This window comes from Prinia subflava, chromosome 8 (assembly GCF_021018805.1).
Source record: "Prinia subflava isolate CZ2003 ecotype Zambia chromosome 8, Cam_Psub_1.2, whole genome shotgun sequence".
In the NCBI taxonomy this organism is placed as follows: Eukaryota; Metazoa; Chordata; class Aves; order Passeriformes; family Cisticolidae; genus Prinia; species Prinia subflava.
Window position 1 is genome coordinate 31,529,576 of NC_086254.1, and position 18,913 is coordinate 31,548,488.

The following is an 18,913-nucleotide window of genomic DNA, read 5'->3' on the forward strand; positions in this document are numbered from 1 at the left end:
ACCTCTCCAGCACATTCTAATTAGTGGGCTTGAACCCCATAAGGTGATTCCTTCCCCGTGGCTGTATCCACAGAGGAAGGAACCAGATGGACGGATGATGTGGGTGCAGGTACCAGAGGAAATCACTGGCCTCTCGAGCCAGCCAACTTCCAGCTGCTCCCCAGGCTGCAGAGAAGCTTTTGAGATGCCAAGGGAGGAGGTAACGTGTCTTACTGCATGGGGAGGGGGTTTCTAACCTGCTCCTCCTGGGAGATGCTACCAAGAGTAAAAATGGGATGACAAAGGGATGTGAAGTGAAGGGAGAGGCTGTTTCAGTCTGGAGGTGAAGGCAGAGCAGAGCTCACTTGCTTTGTGTGTAGCACAAATGCCCTCATAAGCAGGAAAAAACTTGCCCTCAAGAAACTCCCACAGCTGAGCATCAGCAGGGGAAGCTTCAACCATCCTGACAGTCACAAGCCACGCTCTCCCCTTCCCACCCCAGCCCTTCTGCACCCCCTGCTCCAGGGACCTCAGGGGGAGCTCCCTCCTCCTGCTCCTGCCCACTGCAGGGGCTGCATCCTGCATGAGTGGGTGGTGGAGCAGGAGGGGACCCTCCAGTGCAAGAGCCATCCTGCACCCCAAGAGGAGCTCACTCTCAAGTTATTTTACCCTTGAAGACCATTTCTAGCTCACTCGCTTCTTAAGAGCTCCAGGCTCCTCAGCTTAAGCAAATGGCCCCAAAAAAATGTAATTAAAAAAGCTGTGCCCCAGTGGACTAATGAAAGAGGTTGGTGCCTGAAACGGCTGAGGCGAGTACAAGCCACACTTCAGAGCCACTTTGCATTAATATTTTACAGCTCATTTCTTTTCTTTTGCACAGGCGATGGCTTTTCTCCACCTCCAAGGGACTGAGCTCATTTCACTGAAAGCAAGAATGCAACCAGGGGGTTTTGAGGTTTTTTTTTCTCCTCTCTCTCCCCTATAAAATAAACATCTGCTCCAAATTTTCAGCTCACTCTGAGCAAACTCTCTGAATTTTCTGACGCGTTTCAAGGCAAACAGTTCAATTTGAAGCTGGCCTATAACCCCCCAGCATGAAAAAGTAAGAATACAAGACCCTTTTTTATTAAAAATAAAGAATCAGTTAACACGGGAAGTTTAAAAGAAAATAAATGCATAAAAGACAACTGACTTGAGGGATTATGTCTACTTTGCTCTGGGTGCTTAACAAAAGGAATAGAAAATTATTATCACTCCTATTGTGGCAGCCAGGCCCTCTGCAGCTTTGCAGAGTTGATTAGCAAGAAAGCAACGCATTGGTAATTAAACCTGGTTGGAACCCTATGGATAAAAACAAGTATTAATTGAAAAAAGAAGCTTTTTTTTTCCTTAGGCACAAACCAGGATTGCATTTTGTACAGTTCTGAAGAAGTAGGGAAAGCTTCTCTGCCCAGGGGAGCTTACCCCTCCTCCCCAGCCCTCAGCTCCTGGAGATTCTCCTCACTCTGGAGTGAGCTGGAGAGCCCAGCAAAGAGCAGGGTCCTGTCCAAGAGAAGAGGCTCTTCACGTGGCAGCCCAGCTGGCTGGGGGCCCTGCTGTGCCCAGCCAGAGCTGCTCACGGAGGGCAGACGTGGGGGACACACACAGTGCCTTTATGCAGCGCTCACAAAGCGCCACACAAGGGGCACAAGGCAGGGGACGAGGACAGGGCTGGCACAGCAGCAGGGCTCCCTGCTCCCGGGCCCCCTGCACTGCCTGGCTCACGGGCAGGCAAGGCTGGGCAGCCCCATGGTGGCCAAAGAGGCCAGCTGGTCACCTGTCCATCTACAGCACATATGATGCCACCCAACCCTTCAGAGAATCATTAGGGCAGGACAAGTCCTCTAAGACCACCCAGCCCAACCATTAACCCAGCACTGCCAGGTCCACCACTGAACCGTGTCCCCAGGTGCCACAGCCACACAGGCTCCTCCCCAGCCAGCATCCCCCTGGCCCAACCTCCCTGCTGTCAGGAGATGCTGAAGCAGAGAGGCCTTCATCCTTAAGTGCCAGAAGTTCCTTGCAGAGATCAGTCAGACCCTGCTGCCTTCAGTAATTTGAAATAAAGGGTGGCACATCACCTCTAGGCACGGCAGCATGGCAGAGTGAGGGAACTCAGACCAACAGCACCACATGTTGAGGCATCAAAGGCACAGAGGACAGGGGTCCCTGGACCTCTCTCCAGCAGTGGGATGACCCTCAGCCAGCTCAGGCTCTGCTCCCCTCTAAGCTTCACATCAGTGTGCACAGAAAGCCAAGCACCACCGAAACATTGTTTTTAAAGCAAAGAACTGGTTGCCTGTTGCAACCCCCCAGAGCTCAGCAGAGATCAGAAGTTCTCACAGAAGTTCTGCTCCTGGGGCAGCAGCTGCTCCTCAACACCTGTGACAGTGATGGCACAGCTCCAAAAGGAGCACCACCACACCAAGGGACGATGGCAGTGGCTGTGCCCAGAGCCCTCTCCTCCTGGCACACTGCAGCTTCAGCCCACGTGCTTGAGGCCACCTGCAGATGAGCCAGCTGTTCCTCTGTCCCCTCCTGCACTGCCCACCATGCAACAGGAGCTTCCCAAGCTGCAGCCACGGGGGCTGTGCTCCTGCCAACACTGTCAGCCATGGAGCCAGGTCCCCCATCCTCACCCACCCCTCCCTGGGACAAACACACGTCTCACTTCTGCACAACCCAGCAAGAGCAGAGAAAGGAGCACAGATACTCTGCACTTGCTGTCCATGGAGACAAACCTCTCCAAGACCTGGTCATCCACACAGACAGGCCCCGAGCCCAAAACCTCCATATGTGATATACTGTCGCTATTCACCTGTTCTGAAATGGATAAAAACCCAGATTCATTCCTACTTAGACAATTAACGTGTATCCAGGGTGGTCTAAAACTCCCTGGTGGTCTCCAGCTCTCAAGAAACACAAGAACATCCATTACTGCCCCACAAACACAGCAATCTTTGACCTCTAAGTCCCCAGACACCATTTGGTGGAGATGCTGCTCCATGTGAAGGAACATCTCACCTCCTGACAGCTGGCTACTCTTCTCACAATGCAAGCTGAGGCCAAACCAGTACCACCACAAAAAGCAAAACCCAGCCTACTGCTCCCTATGCTGGCATGGGGAGAACTGGATCAGTCATTGCCCATGGCTGAAACTACCTTGAACTGAAAGTGATGAGCTCAACTCCAGATTAGTTCCCCTCTGGTTCTCACCATGGCAATGTTGACCTCAAGGGGAAGAGCCATGAAGGAATACATTGGTGTATTTGCCACATGAAGTGGAGATGTCACATACCTGGCTTTTCCCAGGCATCCTCTTTCTGCCCAGAAAGCACATCCAGATAAAAATAGGGAAGCTGGCCAAGAATCCAGTACTGCTGGCCATCGATCCCATGGCTTTGCCTTGCCTGCCTAGAAACCCAGTCACTATTTGTGTACACAGGCTGATATTTCCAGCTGGAGCCCCACACTTCTGTCCAGGAAGTGTTACAGCAAAGCTCTGCCCCTCAGCCCTGCAAGCTCAGGGTGCTGGGTGACACCAGAGGAGGGGACTGAGGACAGGGTGAGATGCTCTGGTGAGAGAGGATGCCATGGGGAGAGGCTCTGGCATCAGAGAGATGGGCTGAAGATACAGCAGCCCTTCAGCCTGATGGTCTCTGAGTCCAGCCAGGCCCACCTTGCCCCCTGGGAGGGTCACAGGTAGTGTGGGAACACCATGAGCATTGGGAGCCCAGAACGTGGGGAACCCAGAACCCAAAACCAGCAGCTAGACAATTTGCCTGTGGCACAGTAGAGAAGCCCTAAGGAGTTTTCCTCTGTGGCATTAGAAGAAACACAATCATTTCAGTCCCTGGGGCACTCTCTTTGCATTCACTGGTCTGCTCCTGGATGTCTGCACAGCACAAGAATTCCTTGCAGCCACAGCTTTATCATTGTTAGACCCACAGTTCTGGCACAGAAGCTGCAGTTCTCCAGATTTTCCCCAAGTTAAGGTCCCAGGTTACAGGGACACCCCCAGGTCTGTCCCCAAATCAATCACCCATGCAGACACCAGTGGGCACCTCTGTCCACCACAGGCACACGTGGGCTGTAGGCTCCTACCCAGAATCTCCCCAGCAAAACCAACGTTTGCTGTGCCTTAGTTTAAGAACAACTTAAGCCCAGGGTCAATAGAACACTGCTCTCTCCTCCCTCTCACAGTGCCTCATCACTCCCAGAGGCCATGCTGGGAAAGAGATGGGGGAGCTTCACATCCTCATGATGCTAAAGGAGCCCAAGGCTCCCTCCAGATCTGCCTGGAGACACCACAGGGCAGAAGGTAGAAGGGTCTTAGGGCAAACCAAAACCCCAAACTGGCATTTTGTGGACCTGCCACAGAAATGTGGCCACCATCTCCATGCCCTTTCCTCATCTAAGCCCCTGCTACTGCTACTGACAGCATCCCATCTTTCCACCTTGGTCCAGCAGCACTTATCAGGAGAGATGACAACCCTTCCCTGGCCTCAGTCACATCCCTCAGCTGGGGAGGGCCAGTGCCACGGCAGCACCAGCCCTCCCACCACCTGGCCTTTGTGCATGTCCCCTCTTTCTCACATCCAGCACAGAACAGAGACCCTGTCCTTGTGCTGGTGCACACGGGGGCAGGAAGGGGAATTTAAGAAAACCTGGGAAACCAACAGCAAGGTTAAGAGTGCAGCGCACGCCAGGTCTCACCCCCTTCCCACTCATCTTTCTCATTTTACACTCAGGTTTCTTTCTTTCCTCTGTCCTCCTTCTCCCCATCCAGCACGGGAACCCGGGGCTGGTGTGCAGAGGGCAGCGGGGAAGAGGACGGAACTACAGTACGATATTTTGTGTTGGTTTTCCTACTTTTTCACCTTTTCCGTTTGGTCTCATCTGTTGCTCCGAGGTGCAACCGCAAAAGGGCTCACACTAATCCTGCCTCCTTCCGAGGCTCCCCACAGCCCTTAGGTGCCGCTCGCCAAGGCAGCACCCGGGAAAACACCTTCTTTATCCCAGGGGAAGTTTGGTGCCGAACGGGGATGCGGAAAGTTGGGAGGCGGCGCTGGGCGGGGGCGGTGGCGGGACCGGCCCGCGCATCCCCCGCGCACACGGCGGCCGCGGCCGGCCCCACGCTGGGACCCGGACCCCTCTTAGCCCCCCAGGCTGCCCGCGGGCAGATCCCGGGCACGGACAGCCTGGAAGTTCATTATTTTTCATTATTTTTTTTTCTCCTTCCTCCTGGCCACCGAGCCCCCGAACGGCGGCTCCCGGGAGGGCTCCGGCCCCGCACGCCCGCCCGGGGAGCGCAGCCCCCCGGCCGCCCCTTCCCGCCGGGCTCCCCCCGCCGCGCACTCACCGGCGCCCTCGACCTTCTCGGAGCCGCGGCTCCAGGTGACCTGCCGCGTCTCCAGCTTCACCTGGAAAGTTTTCCGCTCGGGTCGCTGCGACTTTTTGGAGTAGAAGAGGGTCATGACGGTGCCCACCTCCAGGCTGCGGCACAGCTGCGCCGCCTCCGCCTCGCTGGGCGCCCCGGGGCCGCCGCCCGGCCCGGCCGCCATCGGCGCGGCGAACAAAGGGGAGCGGGAGCGCCCGAGCCCCGCCGCGCCCCGCGCCACCGCCGCGGGAGGGGAGCAGGGGAGGAGGAGGAGGAGAGAGAGCAGGAGGAGGAGAGGGAGAAGGAGGAGGAGCGAGGAACGAGGAGGGACGAGGGAGGAGAAGGGGCGGAGCGGGGCCGGCGCGGGGGGCGGGCGCGGGACGCGCAGCGCGGGGGTCGGCGGGGGGAGCGCACCCGGTGCTGCGGGCCGGGGGCTCGGGGTCCGTGGGGAGAACACGCACCCGGTGCTGCGGGCCGGGGGCTCGGGGTCCGTGGGGAGAACACGCACCCGGTGCTGCGGGCCGGATGCTCGGGGCCGGAGCATCCCTGGCCCCCGGGGCAGCGGGGCCTCGGGGCCCCTTGCGTGGTGCGGGATGCCCGTGCCACAAACCACCCAGCGCGCCTGGGAACCGCGCCATCCTCCGCACCTGGGGGACCGGGGGACCCTACACCCCATGGCAGGGCTGGGGGACCACCCTGCACCCCACAGGTCCCCCTGTGTGCCACACACCCCACAGGATACCTTAGGGCCCGAGCACCCACTGCAGGGTTTGCATGGGATCCTGGCGTGGCACATGTGGGGTCCCAACACTGCATCCCACGGTGGCTTTTCCTGGGGACAGACCCCTCCGTGTGGCTGCCGCTGGCACCTTAGTGTGGCTTCTTGATGAGGCCAGGTCTGCTTGTGCTGTAGTTTCCTCCACACAGATCCCAGCTGGGTCCGTGCTGGCATGGAAAGCGGGATGGGGCTGGCAGGGTGGCCTGTGGCAGCCCGGCCCTGGGGGATGTGATGGGAGCCGGGGGTCACTGGACACTCTCCAGCTGCTCTCCGGCCCCACAAAAAACAGGGTTAGAGACCACACAAAAGCAGGGTTAGCGAGGGGATAAGTGGTTGAATTGGGAAGCGTTTCAGTGCAGTTTGCTCCATTCATGTGGTTAAAGCCTGCAATTTCCCTTTCTGTATGCCACTGACCTTCTTCCCTGTGCCCTCCTTTCCATCAGGGCACCCCATGGCACACTGGGTGCTCAGGCTGTCCCATTTTTATATATAAATAGGAGTTAATGCTTGGACCTGATGATCTTAGAGGATTTTTTCCAACCTAATTGATCCTATGATATTTTTTTTCCAAACGTAGTGATTCTGTGAATACACACACGTACATACACACGTGTCCACAGCCCTATGGCAAGGCAGCCTGTGCTCAGCAGTCCTTATCTCACCCCCCCAGCTCACAGCTGGGACTGGGAGCGGCATCATTTTCCAAGTGAGGGGCCCATCCCTGAGTGGATCCTGCTTGTGAGCAGCTCCCTCTGTCCTGTGGCTTCACCTGCCTCCACAGGGACATTCCCCAGCACAATGTGCACACACAGTAGGAGCCCTATGGGGTTGTTTAGGATCCTAGCTGGCACCTGGGCATCAAACAGGCACGGACAGACACACCAGGGTGAGAGCCCAAACCTGCCCTGACAGAAATGAGGACAGCACTGCAGGATGCTGGGGGTGTGCTCAGCTGCGCCAGAGCTCTGAGCCTGTGCTTGGTGCTGGCACAGCGCTCTGGGGCTCGTTCTCTCCGGGGTGAGCTGCCGTGGCCACCAGGGAAGCTGCTCCTGGCTTGTGTAATGGCCTTGCTTGGGACCGGCAGGAAGCAGCAGGCTCCCAGTGGTCTTAAAATAGCAGAGCACTATGGGCACACCCTTGTTTTTGAGGGCAAAACCTGAGAAGGGAGCGTGGCCACCGAAGAAGCAGAAAAGGTAACTCCCTCGCTCCCAAACACTGCCTGTTCCTGCTGATGGGGAGCACCCAGCAAGGTGTGTCCTCAGCTCTGGAGCTCCAGGAGGCTGGGACCAGCTCGTGGAGGATGTGGTTTCCAGTGGGTTGTTTGTGATGGATAATTTTTATTTTCCAAGTTTGACTGATCACCTCTCAGCCTGGCATTAGCTCTCTGTGTCTAAGATGCTGCATGCCAAGGAATTTCACTGGTTGACAGCACAGGAAATTTGACAGCCTTTGTGTGCCTGCTGCCTGGCAGCCCCATTTGGTGGTCCCAGCTCCTGTACCAGCCAGGCTGTGAACAATCACCTTTCCCCCCCTAAGGGCAGCAAAATTATATATCTTAAATTATATATCTTCCATTATATTCCTTCCTTTTGAAGAAAGCATTATATTCTTGCTTTTGCTATTCATTATATTCTTGCTTTTGAACAAATTCCCTGGATTGCATTCATCATATGGTGTGGAAGCCTGGGGGTTCTGCAATCTCCCCTTGCAGTTCTCCCACCTCGGGGAAAAGGGGGATTTTCCCCTCAGAGTGGCCCCAGCACCTCCCCCTTCACAGTTCCTGAGCACGGGATGCCATCCCCCATATCCTGCAGGATTCGTGGAGCAGCTGCATCCTCCCACCAGGAGCAGGCCACCGGCCAGGTGACCTCTGGCTTAAGGACAGCCCCAGGCATGCTCAAGGCCTGTGGAACAAAATCCAGGGAAGCAGCGCTCTGAGGCCACCCCACAGGCAAGTGTGGGGGGTCCCTGCAGCCCAGCGTCCCTCTGGCCCCGGTGTCTGGGCACGGGTGCCTCCCTCTCCCTGGACACCGGGCATTGACAGGAGGTGCCCGATGCTCACCCGGAGCGGTGCAGTCCCTGGAGAGACGCCCCTCTCCGGGTTATTTATTCATTCCTGCCTGCTCCGGGCTGCGTAAAGACAACACCAGCTGAGAAAATCACCCCGGGGGAAAGAAGAGCTTCCCTGGCGCTGCAGGGTGCGGCAGGCCCTGCGGAAGGCGGTGCGGAGCTGCCCGGGCGCGGGGCTGTGCCGGGGATGGGGGCAGACCCGCCCGGGGCCCGGAGCTGCTGCGGAGCTCTCCGGGGAGCTGGGCAAAGCCGTGCCTCCCCCACAGCCCCTGCCCCTTCCAGGCATCGCAATTCCCTCTGGATGACAAACAGCACCGGGTGAGAAACCCAGGGCAGCTCCGGGGTCCCTGTGCCCGCTCCCCAGTGTTGTGCAGGGAGCACACACGTTTTTAATATCGAATCCACCTGGTTTCAATTTTCAGCTCTGGAATCCTTAAGACTTCAAGGGGGATGGGGCTGCATCCTGCAGGGTTTTGCACCTCCCCTTGGCCGTCAGGCCTTGTCCATGGATGCGCCTACATTTTGCCCTCTCCACCGCTCATATCACGGCTGCCTCAGTTTCCCTGGCTGCCGAACAGGCCCTGCCGTGGGACAGGAAAGCCGAAGTGGGGTGGTGGCACTGGGGCAGGCACAGGCGCTGCAGCAGAGGGATGTGAGACAGGATGTGGCACATTTGTGGCCATTTCTGCTTGCACAGTCAGTCAGTGGGGTCTGGGAATTCTCCACAGAAAGTGTGGGGTGCGTGGTCCTCACCCGGCTGTGCCACAGGCAGAACCAATGATTAAACCCTCCTCAGCTCCCTGCCTGGGACAGAGCCTGTGCTCCCCAGGGCTGGGAGGGAACTGGGGGTATTTTCAAGGGTGGGTTTTGCACCAGCATCCTTCTCCTTGCTGGCAGAGAGGCACAGCAGGCTCCAGCCTTGGACATCAGCCTGGCCCTGCACCTCAGGCAGAGCACAGGTCTCCCAGCCTGGCCACAGCTCCCCACCGTGCCCAGGGAGAAGGTGGATCTGCCAGCAGCAATGCTGGGGTGGGTGGGGAACCCCCTCTGTGGCAGAACATCCCACTGCATTCCACAATTCCCTGGTCAGTGGCGTAAGGTTCTGGAATTTGTAAGATGTGGGATAACTGGGCCAGGTCTGCAGGCGGGAAGGAGGGCTGTATAAATAGAAATGATATTTTTACAGGCTGCATTGTTTAGGCACGGGCAGGTCAGGAGCACAATGAGCCCCTTTCCCTCTCCGCTGGCATTTTCACCGCTGCACCTTGGAAAGGCCCCAGAGAGCAGACGGCAGCTCCTGCCAAACTCTGAGTGTGTGCAGCCACAACAAAGTGCCTGCAGGATCGCAGCGAGCAGCAGGAAGCCCCGCTCGGGGCTGGCTGCCCAGAGGCTGCTCAGCTGCCTAAGCCTGGCCCCACAGCCACCCTCGGGGGTCTGGGAGCCCACCCCAGCTCTGGGAGCCCACCCCAGCTCTGGGGCCACAGGGAGGGGCTTGCAGAGGAGCCAGGGCTGGGTGTGCTCCCCAACCCCCAAGGACACCAGGCCAGGGCTGCTCCCAGTGTCGGGGAGAGGATGCATCCATCAGCCTCATCACCCATGTCCCTGCCCAGCCTCCTGCCCCTCCAGCCGTGAAAGGGAAGGAGCTGCTCTCCCTCCTTCCTGATCTGAGCAGAGGGCTGGGGCTGAATAAAAGGCAGCAGAGAAACCAGAACGAGCAGCTCCGGTGTCACTGCATCCCCCTGCCCCTGCTCTCCTGGGCAGGGCTTTTCCCAGGACAAAGCAAACTCTGAGCTGTGCCTGCATGGAAACCCACAGTGAGCACAGAGGGTGCAGGGATGGGCCACATCCTTCAGGAATTCCTGCTGGGGCTGGCAACAGGAATTGCACCCCACCATCGCCCCCAGCCCAGCGAGCACGAGGGCCTCACGTGCAGGGCTGGAGGTGAAAGAACACAGAGACACCAACACTCAGTTAAGTTGTAGGAATTTATTTTAAATAACCTACAGTTGATTAAAAGGGAATTCATGATAAAAATAGAAGATACTTGTTGAGGAAAGGCTGCAGGAAATGGTCTTGCACACACACTACGCTAACAATGCCTCTAAGACTAATGATTATAGCAAAAAAAGGTTTCACATTAAAATTCTGCTTTTTAATTTTTAAAATTTTTTTACACAATTACAAAAGAAAAAAATAAAAGCCCTAAAATCTTGATTATTTTCCTTTTTGGACCAATGCTCATTTCCCTCGAAATTTTATTGACCTGTGAAACTTCTTTTTACACAATAAAATCTTTCAAGTAAAAGAGGGGAATGGGGCTTAGAAAAAAAGGAGGGGGGGAAAGGTAAAACAGTCTGACAAACCTAAAAAGTAGACAATTCTTGGAAGTGTACAGAGCGTGTTCAGAACAAAGGGTGATGGGAATGTCATTTGTTTCCAATTTCATTTGTCCTCAAATTCCACACACATCTTTCCATCACACGGCCCCCTCCCCCCACCCACTCCCCAAACCTAGACGATCTTTAAGATCATAAAGAAAGAAAACTGTTTAAATATTTTAAAATAATTAAAAAGAAATAAAAATTCACATTTAAAATAGGAACACTCAAGTCAGGAGGCCGATTTCCCATCATGATTTGCTCTGAACAAATGTGGTGGATATTTGTAATACATGTTCCAATGCCACGACTGTTTCAAGTGACAAATTGAGAAAGATTTGGGTATTTCCATGACTATAGTGACAGCTGTAACAGGTGCGTTGGGTTCCTTAAGTTTTGTTTATTTGTTAAATTCTGAAATGGGGCGGGAGGGGGAGGGGAAGGGCAGGGGTTAAGGAGTCCATTTTCTATTAAAATATAGAAGTTATTGCAAAACCCTAACTGTAAAAACGCACCAATATAATTGGATTTTGTATACAGTAGCTAAAGATTCCCACGCTCTCAGTGTGATGGTGAATTTGCCTGGCGGAAGGTTGACAAATCCCCCATCCACTTGCCCTGCCTCAAGAGAAAAACCACACAAACCAGACAGCTAGAATTTGGATCTCTGAAACATTTTTAAATAAGTTGTCCATAGGACAACTGGCTCAGCTCCTTTAAGATATTTCCAGGTTATGCTTTCTGCAAGATGTTGGCTGTTTTATCTGATGCTCACTTGCCCCTTTCCTCCCCCTTCCCCAGCATCCAAGGACAAGTAAGGCTCACAGTTTATCAATCTCCCTAAAAACCAGGCTACTCCCTTTTCCCATAAAATTCAGCTCAATAAAAACAGGTTAAAACTCATAGTCTTCCTCTGCCATGTCGATAGCCCAGGCAAATTTCTCTCGCTGGGTTTTGTTATATATCTTCTCTATAGGAATTCCCCACTTCTTACACCTGCAGGAGAGGAGATGCTGTTAGAGTCAGGGAAAAAAGGAAGGCCAGAGACCCTGCCCTTGTTGCTATGTGGGGGGACAAGACAGAGGTGAAGGGGTGGGGTGGATCACCCCAGCAAACCCCAGGCAGGTGCTTACCAAGCAACAGAGATCCTGGGATCCAGATAGTTGAGTTTGGAGGTGCCCAAAGCGATCTGCTTGTTCTCCTCCCTATCTGTAGCCTGAACCTCCAGCTTCATCAGTTGCTCCTCGATCCTCTGCACTGCTTTCTTCTTGCTCTCTACTGTCCTGGGGTGGCAAAGAATAAAGCTCTGAATTCCCAGTGCCCTGCCAGCACTGTGGGAAGCCAAAGGACTCTGCTCAAGGTAAGCAATGCCACCAGCCACACAGGGCAGCTGTGTCAGCACAGATGGTGACAACACACTCAGCACATGCAATTAAGAACTGACATTTTCCAAGAGGCAGAGCAGGAATCTTAAGCAGCAGTTTTGTTTTAAAGGGTTGGAAGCAACAGCCTGAACTGTTCTGATGCTGCACCCACTCCCACACCAGCCCATCTATCCCTCAGTATGTCATGCTGTGATGCTGCTTCCAGAGCTCCTGGAACTCAGCTCCCCCGGGGCTGCTCTGCAGAGCCCACAGGAGCCCCAGCACATGGTCTGAGCCGAGGGCTTCCAGCAGGGAGTGCAGAACTCGGGGTTAACTCAGTTAATGCACTGTGCAGGGCCTGGCTCCCCAGGAAGGGAGCAGTGCTGCACTCTGCTCCTGGCAGCAACAGGGTGGGTGAGCACTGGCGGGGGCTCGGCCCCCAGGGCTGGCCATGAGTGACCAGTCAGGAACTGCAGCTCAGCCCACCCCACACGTGGCCATTTCCTCATGCACAGCATGAAAAGAGCAAAAGAAAGCCTTCCCAAATCACAGGCCAGGAAAGTGGAATACAGGGTGAAGGCCCCCTTCTGGAAGCATTGCACAGCCCAGCAACAGCAGCCTTACTTTTTAGACTTCTCATCCCTCCGGACCTTGGCATCAGCTTTGGCGCTTTTCAGTTCCCTCCTGGCATCAGCTAATTGCTCCTTCTTGGCATCAATCTAGGAGAGGCAAAACCACATGGCAGCACTGAGAACAAGCTGCTGACAGCTGTGTCAGTCACCCCTGGGCAGTGTGACCCAGGAAGCCAGTCTGTGACCACGTTCAGAATCTACCAGCAGTCAGATCTGCTCCTGCAGAGCAGTCAGGCCACTGGCCACTGCACAGCCAAGTGCGGTGAGACATCCCCCTCAGAAAACAGGGCCTCACTCATTTCCAAAGACAAGCTGGTGCTGGGAGCTTTCTCACACAGCTACAACCATGCAGGCCTAGGAATTGCTTGGTCTGGCCTGGCCAACAAACCCCTCCTGGCAGCTTGTCAGCCTTCACTGCATCCCACCACTACCAGCTCTCTGATGGCTACACGGAAGGATGATCCCTGATCCCGCAGCAGGAATCAGCCCCAAATGCTACACACTGAAAGGTGTTAACACTTCAGGCAGTTCTTCTTCAGTAAGCTTGGGATTCAGGGAGATTCAGCATTTTGCAGCCCCTGTTCAACCACTCCCCTTAGACATCCCCAAGCTCTAGGATCTAGGATGAAGGCAGCCATGTTAGGTGTTATGGAAGCAGAGGACACTGCAGTGCCAAACCAGAACTCCTTATTGTGAAGGTTATTCTAAAGCCAGACCAGGAACAGACCTAACCCCCTTGCACCTCATGGCCTTCACCAGAAACAATCTGCAAAGGAAGAGGTCAAATCAGAGGGGTATAATGTACTATGTGCACAGTGACAGTGGTCTGGGATTCACACAACAGGGGTAGATGCCCACTCCAGGTTCTTTAAGGGACACAGATCAGAGCCAGAGACTGCTGCTCTCAAGTTTCAAAGGCAGCAGAACACACAGCTATGGGATGAAGGGCAGAATAAGGGTCTGGTCTTGTTTTTTACAGGTAAAAGACAACTCAGAGAAGCCCCTTCCAGCTCACTGCTCGTCTCCGAGCAGGCCCATCTCTGATGCACACCACCAGCTCCTGACAGGGAAAAGCAGGCCCTGCTTTCACCCCAAGGGAAGGGAATGCTGGCTCCTGAGGTGCTGCCCCAGAGCTGGCCAGGGGGAGGTACCTTGCTCTGCAGGTTCATCATGGACTTCTCGAAGGTTTTGGGCGGAGCTCTCTGGTGGTTGCACAGAATGGCCACCGCTCTGTTGGCACGGTTGTAGGAGAGGATCTTTGCTGGGATGTTGTCATCCGCTGCGAAGGACAGGTGAACAAGGACAGTGGTGAACAGGTGAGTTCTCCAGGGTGTGGTGCCCTGCCAGTGTCCCACAGCCACTGCAGAACTTTCCCCTCCTATGTCCAGTCTCAAGGCTGCACTCCAGCTGCAGTCCCAAGCCTGGCCACTTCCATCCCAGCCCCTAACTCCTCCTGGATGTTCCTCATCACCACTGACACCATCTCAACTCAACAGAGGGGAAGCACAGCCAGAGCAGGGGACAGCAGGACCACCCTGCCCAGAACACTGTTTGGCTTCACAGGTCCAATGTGCCCACTTGGTAAAACTGCAAAGTGCAAGGCAGCACTGCTCACAGGGGTTGTGGATGAGCAGCCAAAAACCATGGGGCTGTTTCACATGCATGTGTCTTGCCTGTCATCTACAGCATCTTACAATTTACAGAAAGCAAACAGATTTGGTGAAGGATAGGCATAAGCTGGAAAGCACACCCTGGTATGCTCACAAGTCCGTTCTGTTCTGCCCCAGTGCTGAGTGCTCAACTACCCCAAAAGCCTGTCTGACAGCAGATTTTTGGTCAGACCTCAGCTGCCTGACATTTGCACTGGGGGAGAACTGTAACAAGGAAGTGGTGAACGATACATGACTTGTGGCTCAGCCAAGGAGGCCGGGTCTGTACTGCAGGGTAAGATCTGTTCCCCTCACAGCCTCAGACTTACGATTAGTGAGCTCCTTGAGCTGCTGCTGTAGCGTGATGGAGGCGTTGTAAGTACGGAATACCTTGGCTGTCAGTCCCTCCATAAGGTCTTGAAGGTGTTTATTTAAGATACTAGTCTAAAGAAGCAGAAAGGAGATGACAGTGAGCACTAGGAATGACCACAGCATTTGTGAAACCTCTGGATCCATGGCTGACACAGACGTGCACAGCTCATGGCTGAGGCCTGGTGTACTCAGACCTGACCACAACAGAATAGCCACAGCATTACTGAAACCACAGCAAAAGTGAACAAAGAACCAACACATATCAAATTGGTAACAAGTACCACGAGTGGCCAAAAAGGATTTCTTTGGTGTGGAGGTTTTAGTTTCCAGCAACAATAAACATGCCTGGACCACCACAGTGCTCCCACTGAGCCAAGTGTGCAGATAGGGATGGCATGTGGAAATCTGTCACCTCACACATTCATCATCTCTGAACTCTGAAAAACCTCCCAAGGTCAGAGCCAGGCAGGCTCACCAGGACCAAGGCCCATCACTTTGGGAACCTGTGAGCACAGTGGACAGTTCAGACACCAGACTGAGACAGACTCTCACTGCTTTGAGGCTGCTCTGGAAGAAAACCTCCACTGAAACCATTTCTGGAACAGAGCAGCTGTTACTGCCCGGTGCAGAGCAAGCCTGCTCAGGGTGCTCCAGCACCCTCACCATGAACTATGTGCTTACATTGAGGCGGTCAAAGAGGTCATCCTCAGGCTGTTTGTTCTCCATGAACAGCTGAAGATTCTTAAACACCTGCAGGAAAAGAAAACCAGGAAGGTCAGGCACACAGACCACACAGCACTGGGCAGCAGTAAGCATGAAAGCAGGACTGCCAGGGAGCCATTAAACTGCTTTCAGGAACAGTGATGATGCTGGATGTTAATTCCCAGCAGGCAAAGACCCATCTCTCAATGCTGCAGGTTCCTCCCCAGCAACAGGAGTCCTGAGCCTTCGATACCCTCTCATCCTTTGGATCAAAATTACAGTCAGGAGACCTAACTGCTCTGGTGTAGCTGCCTACCAGAGAAAGAGACCCCAAAGCTACTGCCTTTTCCTTACTCTCCCATTACTACTTGAGCCCAAGAGACCTCTGAGCTATTTCCCATGGACTGCAGCTCCAAGAAACCAATCCTGCTCACTGCTGCATTGTTTCATACAATTTCATCCCAAACATGTCTCGCTGGGGTAGGAGAATAATCAAAGCATCTTTGATTATAACAGAGACCACAAATCCCAGCTCTGGGTGCTACAGTTCTCCAGCTTCTCAACAACACACATTCTTCTATAGACACCCAATATACAAAGATTTCTAGTTTTAAAATAATTAACTCCCCATTTTAAGCATTGAAAAAATACTAAGAGATACTATTAAATTTAAATAGAAAAATACATTTTCTTCTTTTCACAGGAAACCAAGAATTCCAGCACACATTAATTTCTAGAGCAGGAGTAATTTGATTTTTTTTCAGTTGTTTTGCTCCTCAAGGGGCCAAAATTTACTGCTGACTGTCATGACAATTACCACAGTATTATACACAGGGTATCTAACTTAGACCACAGAGCTGTGGGCCAGGTGCAAAGCCATAAAAACATTTTAGATGGTGCCCTCCAGGTTCATGCTGGTGGACAGGGATTGATTCTGAAATGAGGCCAAAATTACAGCAAATTTGAAACTGGTGGATGACAGAAATAAAAGAATTGACATGGCATAAGAAGTCTTGGCTGGCAGACACCCAAGTGCATAGGCCAGAGATATCAGTGCACCTTCTCCATAGGCTCTGGAGCAGCCAAGGTCAAGATCTACCTCTGTGAGGGCTCAGCTCCAACATGACCCAAACCACTGTGACAGAGGTGTCTGTTGTCAAAGCCCCAATCAAACTGCTGCTCTGCCAGGGCCAGCACTATTTCAGAACCATTTATGCTGTTATTTGTCACACAGACCTGCAACTCCACCATCTATAGGTGACAAAACCAACTCTGATGATGAGAATGAGGCCCAGCAAGCTTGTCTAACACAGCTGTTACAGCTGTGTCTGTTATGTCAACTCCTCACACAGCAAACAGCTGCAAGATGTCTGAACATCTCATCTGCTGGGCTGTCACACCACAGGGATGTCACAGTAACTGACTTATTTCCTGGCTCGGTATCTGAGCAGTGATAAAGTTAATGCCATCCAGACTGTGCTGAGCACATCTCTGTGCTGCTCAGTCTGGGTTTGTGCTTGTGGGGGTGCCTTACCCTCTTCTCCACAGGGACTTTGTTGTAGTATCGGATGGAGTCCTTCCCCAGGAAGTCAAACTCAACCACGTATTCCTGCCCATCCAGCTCAGGATGCAGCTTGATGTGCTCTACTCTCAGAGAGCAGCAGCCCACGGTGTCAGCTGTCTCTCCTTCTTCTTTTTCATTGCCAGCTCTCAGGGCAAGCTACATTTATACCAAGACAAGAGAGGTAAGGAACTCAAACTGTCTCCAGTCTGCAAACCTTCAGATACTGGCCTAGAACCAGCAGTGTCCAGGGGAGAATATATCCTTTTTTCTTGAAGAGTTTAAGCCAGGATGCTTTACCAACTTTTGCTCATTAAGTAACTCAAACTGAGACAGTTCAGACTAATGGAAATTAATTTCAAAAAGTTTGGCCGTTTTTAAAAATCAAAATGACTTCTGTGTGAACTCTGCTTGAAACAATTCATACGGTTCAGTTGTTCATCTTCTATGATCCTACCTATTCACTGCACACTAATTACATTCCAAATAGCATAGAGGTTATGTAAATATTGGCTTGTGTATATTATCTAAAGGCTACATTTGGCTGCATAAAAACACATATTTTAGTGCTGGCTAAAACAACTTCTAACTGAAATCTTCAGTGGTCTTAAGAAACCACAATTATTCACATCAAAGTTCCCTGGTTTACATCAAACCATTCTGAACAAAACCTGTTAATTTAGTTAGTCAAGACACCATATGCTACTAGGGAACAGCTCTCTGGGAACTGGTTTTATGTTGTTTTATATGCATCAACGCAACAGCAGTTTTCTTTATGCTGTGGTGAAAAAATTAGCATAATTACAAAACCTCACAACTGCCATCTCATACTGAAGAGGTGACAAACCAGCAGAAATTCCCAGCAGGAAAACTAAAACAGCTGGAGACAAAAGGCCACACAAACTTCCCAGTAATCCAACTGGGTGATTCTGGAACCAGGCTGTGAGCTTTGCCTGAACTAAACAATGCTGCCTGAAATAGCTGTGTTTAGTACAATAGTTTATTGCTCTGGATTCCAGGTAATGGGAAGGAAAAGGATCCTGCCCACCAGGAAGTCTCAGGACACCTCAGTAACTGGGCTCAATTCTGCCCTCAGGACAAACACACAGCGTTCCCAAGTATTGCCAGCAGGACAGGGAAGGCCAGAGGGCCACGGAAGGAGCCTCACCTTGTCAATGAAGTACAGTGCCACAGCCCTCTGCCGCACTTTCATCTCTTTGGATTTCCAGTCTTCTCGGTACTGATTCCGGATTTTATCTACACACTTCTTCAACCTCCGAGCCGTCTCGTACTTCTGCCAGTCCTTCTCACCCTGCAGGGAAGTTGGAACAGAGTCAGCACCACAGAGCAGGCAGAGCACTGGCTCCAATCTGCATCTCAAGGCTTTGCAGGCCCTTGTGTGGGAAATGGTCTCGCTGTACAAAAGCGCTGAGATGCTGCTGCTGCACAGCTCAGCCTCACACTGTGCTGCCACACAGCTGCAGGTCATTCACATCTCCACGATATTAAACACTGCCATGAAGCAACTAGAGAGAGACACAAAAGACACATCTTCCCTGCTTCTCAAAATACAAATGGTTTCCTTTGCTTTATTCAGATGGCACTTATGTTCTTTCAGCTGTGTAATTAAATACCCATAAAAGGCAAAAGCAACATCAACAGTTCATCATCGTTATTATATATTCAAGACACAGCAAAAAGAGGGCAGGAATTCACAAGGAATAGAGATATTTTTCCTCCTGTATTTGTAGAACAAATTCCTTGTTTCCAATCCAGGAAAAAATCTCTCAGAAAAAGACTTCATGAAATGAGCTCAAATTCTTGCTTTTATAGACTTGATCCAGACTGGGTATTTGCTCCCACAGCAGGAGTTTGTTTTCCTTCAGTCATGAGCTCCTTACCAGCCTTCTCAGCCAGGAGCCTGGCTGGGTTTTTAATTTTACAGACAACTAATTAACAACCCATGGTTAGAACTTCACTACAATACCAGGCAGGGGAATTGGAGGCCA

General features: G+C 52.7%; 2 protein-coding genes across 5 annotated transcripts in view; both read right to left on the reverse strand.

The window, feature by feature from the left end:
- PLCG1 (phospholipase C gamma 1) overlaps nucleotides 1–5,689 on the reverse strand; it is a 41,561-nt gene extending 35,872 nt beyond the window's left edge. For 3 of the 4 annotated variants that reach the window (XM_063404635.1, XM_063404633.1, XM_063404634.1), the window contains exon 1: nucleotides 5,381–5,688. In XM_063404635.1, coding sequence (XP_063260705.1) covers nucleotides 5,381–5,582 — 202 coding nt within the window. In that variant the 5' untranslated portion in view covers nucleotides 5,583–5,688. Of the gene's footprint in view, nucleotides 1–5,380 lie in introns of all 4 variants that reach the window. The other variant, XM_063404632.1, reaches the window with a different exon arrangement.
- Nucleotides 5,690–10,212: 4,523 nt separating this feature from the next.
- TOP1 (DNA topoisomerase I) overlaps nucleotides 10,213–18,913 on the reverse strand; it is a 67,463-nt gene continuing 58,762 nt past the window's right edge. The window contains exons 14-21 of the mRNA XM_063404642.1: nucleotides 18,073–18,216; nucleotides 16,878–17,063; nucleotides 15,323–15,391; nucleotides 14,599–14,713; nucleotides 13,772–13,899; nucleotides 12,613–12,707; nucleotides 11,758–11,907; nucleotides 10,213–11,620 (exon numbers count right to left, since the gene is read on the reverse strand). Of these exons, the coding sequence (XP_063260712.1) occupies nucleotides 11,518–11,620; nucleotides 11,758–11,907; nucleotides 12,613–12,707; nucleotides 13,772–13,899; nucleotides 14,599–14,713; nucleotides 15,323–15,391; nucleotides 16,878–17,063; nucleotides 18,073–18,216 (990 nt within the window). The 3' untranslated portion in view covers nucleotides 10,213–11,517. The remainder of the gene's footprint in view (nucleotides 11,621–11,757; nucleotides 11,908–12,612; nucleotides 12,708–13,771; nucleotides 13,900–14,598; nucleotides 14,714–15,322; nucleotides 15,392–16,877; nucleotides 17,064–18,072; nucleotides 18,217–18,913) is intronic.